This window comes from Berghia stephanieae, chromosome 1 (assembly GCF_034508935.2).
Source record: "Berghia stephanieae isolate SIO BIC M18660-M18661 chromosome 1, UCSD_Bste_1.3, whole genome shotgun sequence".
Lineage (NCBI taxonomy): Eukaryota > Metazoa > Mollusca > Gastropoda > Nudibranchia > Aeolidiidae > Berghia > Berghia stephanieae.
This window is the reverse complement of record NC_088360.1, coordinates 114,519,078-114,526,646: the sequence shown is the minus strand read 5'-3', so window position 1 is coordinate 114,526,646 and position 7,569 is coordinate 114,519,078. Positions and strand designations below refer to the sequence as shown.

Here is a 7,569-nt window from a genome sequence, read left to right as displayed (position 1 = left end):
GCTCAAAATTTCTTTTTATTTAGAATGTTTACAAAATACTATATCTACATTATTTATTATTTTTTAACTTTTAAAAAAACCATGCTTTTTTTTTTAATTTTTTAAAACCTGTTTTTGGCATGTGCAATCCTTACAATTATTTTCAAAATTCTTTTACTTTTTTCAAATCCATTATAAAAACTTATTTTTTCTTTCATGTCCGATTTTTTTTGCATTGCTGGAAAACTGCTGTATTTTTTTTTGAATTTTTTTTTAAAAATTTGTTTTTATCTTGCTTTTAATTGGCTTGGGTTATTTTTCTCAATTATTCAGGCCCGTGTAAAAAATCTGTGCTAATAAAACCTTTTGAATGAGGTGAACATTGGGGTTTTAATTTCCATTCGGATCAAAAAAGTATGCCGGTCTATTTTTTTTCTTATCTTTTTGGCTTGTTTTTGGTTTATTTTTTTTTTATTATTTTTATTAATTTTTTTATTTTTATTATTTTTATTTTATTTTTTAAATTTTTTTATTTTTTTTTTATTTTTTATTTTTTTTTTTTATTATTATTATTTTATATTTTATTTTTATTATTATTTATATTATTATTATTATTATTTTTTATTTTTATTATTTTATTATATTATCATCTTTATTTTTATTATTTTTATTATTTTATTATTATTATTTTTTTTTTATTTTTATTATTATTTTATATTTTTTATCATCTTAATCATCATTAAAAAGGGGACTTTTTTCTAACATTCTCATCGTACATAGGTGTAAAGTGAGTACCTGGCTGTTAACAGCACTGTCTCTGTCAAAATAAATGTATTATACCCTGACAAGCGTCACGTCTCGTCCTAGATATTACGTGTTGCTGTTGGCTGGGGATCCCCTATTTGAGCACGTTTAGTGGATATTGCCTTATATAAATGCTCAAGTAATAGAGGTTTTGGGTCACTAATAACTTTAACTAACACAAATTAATGTCCGTGTATAATGTTAGATCCTCATTGCTCGTAGGAGAGAATGTACTATGACAAATCTTGAACCTTAGCTTCACATGATGTCTCCAATGACATGATATAGAAATTGAGCCTTTTTTACTCATGGAGCCGGAGTTTATCCCGGTTTCTAAAGCGTGAAGTGAAGCACACAATATCATTTGCTTGCTACTATTTGGGTAGGAAGCTATTCTCTCGCAAAGTACTTTAGGCAAGATCTATCAGACCTAACTACCCAATCGCTGCTGGATGGACAGGGAGTTTGTAAAAAATCTCGACTTTCCAGGATACATGGTCCCTTTTCGTGTGAAACCTGTGTTTTACCAACTTAGCTATCGGTGCCCCATTCAAGGACGTAACGCGTTTTTTTATTTTGATTGGAAATTTCTACTTCATGTAATGATAAGAATGACCCCCAAAAGTCAACAGACTTAAATCTGAAACTCAAGAGTTACCGTCTAATGACTTTTGAGAAATTGGGGGTTAATAATCTTGCTGAAGGAAAAAACGAAAATGCATGAAAGCGATGCTCGAACGCAAGACCTTCCGGGTCACTTCGCCCCTGTGTTCTTTCAGTGCACTTAAAAAAGGGTTTAAAAAGTAGTCTGTTAGATCATTGGTGTAATCCGGTTTCTGTAGCTTGAAATAGTCAGAAGCATTTGTTAGTTTCCCTTTCGTTTGGAGGGTTCGTTTTATTATTATTCATTTTCTTGTTCTTTTTAGTTCCATGTCGTGACGAGTTAAATTGTGTCAGTTCTTCTGTCTCCAGATGGCTTCGTGTTCCCTGGTCCTGCTGGTCATGGTGGTGTTGGTCGATGTCCCAAGAATTTTGACGTTCAACTGCGTTGAACCCACCAAGATTCCAAACGGTTTGTTTATCAATAGCTCATCCTGTAGATTATTCAACTCACAAAGGGAGCGATACCTATATCGGTTAAGATGTGATTTGTTCAAAACCCCAATCCACCGAGCATTGATTGGGCAGCTTAATCAGGTGGAACGTACTTTGCGATAGACTTATGTCCTACGCAATTATTACTGCCCATTAAAAGCTAGATGATTCGGTGTATAAATTTCAGATCTATGGACTTTATGGCAGTGAAAGATTACTTTGTTGAAAGTGTATAGAAAAGGCAAGGCTGACCCATTGATTGATACAGAGGTTGGAGATTGTCCTTTGGATGAGGCAAACAATTTCATTTGACAACTTCTTTACATTCGTACGTGCGGCTATGTGGTTTAGTGGTATGATGCTTGCCTTGGATCGGAATGTCCTGGGTTCGAGTCCCGTTCTGCTCGGCACAAAGTCGAGGCCTTGAAAAAAGCTCTTTACTCACATTCTCTCGTCTTACTCAGGTGTTCAACGAGTACCTGACCGTTCACATCAATGTCAAATATTGCTTTGTAGGCCTCATGTCTCGTTCTACATGATAAGTGTTGCTGTTGGCGAGGGATATTTTATAAAACGATTTAAGCACGTTTAGTGGAAATTGCTTTATTGAAAAGCCCCAGTTTTTTTACATTCGCCAGGTCTATAGAGATCGAGCAGCAGTTTTATTATCGGATAAACAGATCAGTGGTGTAGAAAAAAAGAGATCCTTCATAAAAAACGTTACAATGATACAAAGCATTAACAAAAGAAAGTGAAAAGTAAGTTTTCATCAGTATTGCTCAATGTGACAATCTGCTGATCCAACAGGTTGTAATATTTAATATAATTCACTAATCACTTTCTTTTTGTCGTCGTCGCCTTGTACTGTGATGAAACAATTTGGTCACAGGCAAAACATTTATAAAACTAGGGTCGAACTCAGTATGCTCACATTGGGATTTAAGTACGGAGCAATGAGACAAAACGTTGACAAACTGTTATTGTTTTTTTCTCTCTTTAGGCAGAAATAAAAAAAAATTCGTATAGCATATCGATCGAGTAAGATGACGTCGAGCAGTTTTTAAAGTCTTTAACCTGGGACTTTTAAAGATACAAAAAACAAACATCCAATATTGAAGCAATAACAAATGAAAAAAATTCTATAGGCTGGATTGAAAACAGAAAGAGGATTTCTCTGCACAAGGTAAATTCTATTTTCATTTAATTCAAGAGTGATATCGCAGTGAAAAAGAAAGCAATTTTAGTATAAATGAGATTCATATATCTTCAAACGTATAAGACATACGACACAAAAACCCTTATTAATATATTCATAGACCCTGTATATAAACGAGTATATATACATATTCTATCGTGGATTGCCTAGGCGGCTATATTTTATGATGTCGTGGGCATATTATATATATATATATATATATATATATATATATATATATATATATATATATATATATATATATATATATATATATATTAAAATATCGCCGCCTAGGCAATCCACGATAGAATATAGACAATTCATCAAACAAGATGTCTGATGTCAACAGGAATCAGCCATATTATCCAAGTGAGCAAATTGGGGGTTAATAATTTTGCCCAAGAAAAAAAAACGAAAATTCCTGAATCGGGGATCGAACCCGGGACCTTCCGGGTCACAGTGCAATGCCTTAACCACTCGACCACTTCGCCGATAACGTAATAAATGTATAAAATTGAATTTTTTTCAATACGATTTGACAAGACTGGAGACTTTTCTTTCTTAAAATTTTCCTTTTCAGTATTTTTCCCGTGGGATCGCTTTGTCACATAACTGGCGAGATATTGGATATCTTAATATGCAATTCACATCCTTTTATGCGGATCATAATTTCATTTTTTCAGCTATTTTCAAGTAAAAAAAAAATTGACCCATTCGATGTGTAATTATTTACAAGTCTAATAACCTAAATTGTTCTGGGCTTATTGTTGTAATGAAAATATTCTCAAAACCAACGCATCATATTGTTCATTACAACCATCTTTTAAAAGGCCCATAATTATGTTCGGCAATCAGACCTGCTAATACGTGCACGTCGGGTCCACCCCTTCTCCAAACAGTATTATATGGAGTGGAGCGGATGCTAAAATTTGAATTTAAAGTTAAAACTATCAGAAATACAAATTGCTTGGTTTATTCTCTATATACAATATTATAATATACGATTACTACACTCTTGCTTTATGTAGCAATGACTATGAAAAATGTTTTTTTTTTCTCTTTTTGAGGAAAATTTTTGTCTGAAATCAAAGCCCTATCTCCACTGAGTAAAAATGTTTTTGAATTTTGAAAATCCATTCATAAATAAACAAGTTATGCAGTTTATTTGGATGACCCGCAAAGAGGAAAAAAACGCGAAAATATGGGACGCTTTTTCGGCATTTTTTTCGACCTTTGGTTGTATCTTGCGTAATTAGTGATTAAAAGATTGAAATTTGGCAATTTTATGGCATATTTGATAGAGAATATGATGAAAACATTAGAAGAGTTCTAACTTCTATAATTTTAGAGCTGGATGGTATATAAACACACACACACACAGAGAGAGAGAGGGAGAGAGAGAGAGAGAGAGAGAGAGAGAGAGAGAGAGAGAGAGAGAGAGAGAGAGAGAGAGAGAGAGAGAGAAATTAGTATAACACACACACACAGAAATATATTAAAAAATGAGTATATAACACACACACACACACACACAGAGAGAGAGAGAGAGAGAGAGAGAGAGAGAGAGAGAGAGAGAGAGAGAGAGAGAGAGAGAGATTGCGTACGTATACAAAAGAAATATAGAAGGAAAAGAGAAATTGGACAAGGGGACAAAGGTTACGGATAGAACGTGACTTGGAACACAATAATTAAACCCATGCTGAGATTGTAGATCATATTGCAATGGAAAACTTTTAACATTATAATTTCTTAAATTCTTGTAAATTAAACAGTCAAATTATCAGCTGTTTATTGAACCCAAACGCAATGGCAGACGATAAAAACCCCTCTGCCAGTGTAGACCGCGCAGACATTTTGACTAGTCATGAACTTTAAAACGAGGTCAACCAATCAGAAAGCGCTTTGCCACGACTCGCTCAGCCGCTGTTTACTGTTTGGTGCCAAATAGTTTTGAACTTGTGATTCGGGCTGAAGAGCAAATTAGGATGGTGTTTTGTAAAATACGGAAAAAGTACTCGTCATATTCATATGAAATTTTACAACCTAAAAGAAGAAATGTTTATGTATTACCTTGTCAGCGACAAAACCTACACGCAGGGTAGTTTTAGAAATATTTTACTCCAAAGAGTAAAAATCTATTCTTAACGGTCTTCTGGTAATTGTGCGAGTTTTGTCGCTTGACATAATCTAAAATGACCTTTTTTCTAACTGTGTGCCAACTTTCAGTCATATTCATCGATAAACAGCGTCGTAATTAATTTTTTTTAAAATAGCATATACCAAACGGCTTCGTCCCATATTTTGTCGCAAATTTGGGCACTTCGTGAGCGAAAAAGAGGCCCAAAGATTTGTGCGGGATAGTCATCGCTACTTTATGGGGTTCTGGATGTGTTCCCAATCGTTACACGAGCTGGCGAGTGCGCGTTGGAAACAAAGCTCGAAATTCAAAGCGCAAGAGAGAAAGAAATCTTTTATTCTATCTACCGCTCAATCGATTCCTATTTCGTCATCTTTAAATAAAATATATTCTGTTCAAAAACACTTTGATGATATAAGAATCTTATCTTAAATAAAAAGTCTAGATCTAGGTGCACATACTTGCAGGTCTGATATCCGATTGGAGTTATGGGCTTGATTTAACATTGTTGTAATGGACATTATATATCTCTGGTTTGAGACTATATCCATAACAACAATGAGACCATAATTATTTGGGTTATCAGACTTGCAAATAAGTACACGCCTGGAGGGGTGGCATAAAATACATTTACTCTACTCAACAACAAAACACATTAACTTGATTCCACTTTCATATTTAATTTGTAACTATAAATTTAGTTTTGATCATCGACTTCACTCTGTCATAATACCGTTTTGAGACGGTGGGGTCTTTTTATGTCATATCATATCATATCATATCATACCGTATCACATCATATAATATCATATCATATCAAATCGTATCATATCATATCGTATCATATAATAGCATACCATATCATATACCATCATATCATATCAAATCATATCAAATCATATCAAATCATATCATATCATATCATATCATATCATACTACATCATATCATATCATATCACAACATATCATATCATATCGTATCATATCATATCATATCACATCATATATCATATCATATCATATCATATCATATCACATCATATCACATCATATCATATCACATCATATCATATCACATCATATCATATACTATCATATCAAATCGTATCATATCATATCATACCATATCACATCATATCATATCATATCATATCATATCATATCATATCACATCATATCACATCATATCATATCACATCATATCATATCACATCATATCATATCACATCATATCATATACTATCATATCAAATCGTATCAGATCATATCATCATATCAAATCATATCATATCATACCATCTCATTTCATATCATATTCATATCAATAATAGTGCTTTAAAACGGACCAAGTGTTACTTGAATGCCCTTAAAACAAGTAACAATAATATATTACTCATTGTATATTCTTTGCAATAAACCATATAAAAAGGAGAAATAGATGAAGGATAGAAGAAAGATTTTAAAAACAAACAATCAAACAAATAATTAAGGTACAAAATCTATTAGTATTATTATTGATATGTCATGAATGCTGTCATATAATATATATTTTAAATCAAAAAGTTCCCTATCAAAGGCATTTTATAATTCATTTATATCTTTAGCATTTCATGTTTTGACAGTGCGGAGTATTAATGTATTCATTTATTTCATTGTCTTGTTTAGCACCATCAATTCCCGACATGGCTGACTCCTACCAAGCCCATATAGAACTAAATATCTTGGATAAGAACAAGACGTTGGCAGTGGAGGAATATATGGATTTCGAGAGGAACGTGGCGGCTAGGATCGTGTCGAGGGAGAATGAAATCACCAAATATGTCTACTCATTTTCTACTGATGAGATTTTTGTACTGAAACTGAAAGGTAAGCATTGTATTAATAAATGATCGGAAACGTGGAACTGGTAATCTTAATCATCATCATCATTATCATCATCATCATCATCATCATCATCATCATCATCATCATCATCATCATCATCATCATCATCATCATCATCGTCATCGCTGGAATGACCCTTTAGGAACTCATTTTTTATCAGATTTTTCTAATCTAGAAATAGATATAGAAATTATGAACGGCGTCGTTGTGAATGGGAGAAACATCAATAACCTGAGATATGCAGACGATACAGAACTACTGGCATCAAACAAAGAAGACCTGCAGAAACTAGTTGATGAGCCCCAAAAAATAATTATAATTATGGACTGAAAAATAATGTACAGAAAACGCAAATCAGGTTATTCACGCAGAAGAAAAACATAAAGCGAGAATAATAGTAGACGGAAATAGCAATAGAACACATACAGTAATAATGATAATGATGACGATGATGATGATGATAATAATAAT

At 32.9% G+C, this 7,569-nt stretch overlaps 1 protein-coding gene across 1 annotated transcript in view; it reads left to right on the top strand.

The window, feature by feature from the left end:
• Window positions 1–1,755: 1,755 nt before the first annotated feature.
• The window catches only part of LOC144962800 (uncharacterized), a gene marked incomplete at its 5' end in the record, with an annotated part of 78,191 nt that continues 72,377 nt past the window's right edge, over window positions 1,756–7,569 (top strand). The window contains 2 exon segments of the mRNA XM_078896063.1: window positions 1,756–1,855; window positions 6,880–7,080. Coding sequence (XP_078752189.1) covers window positions 1,756–1,855; window positions 6,880–7,080 — 301 coding nt within the window.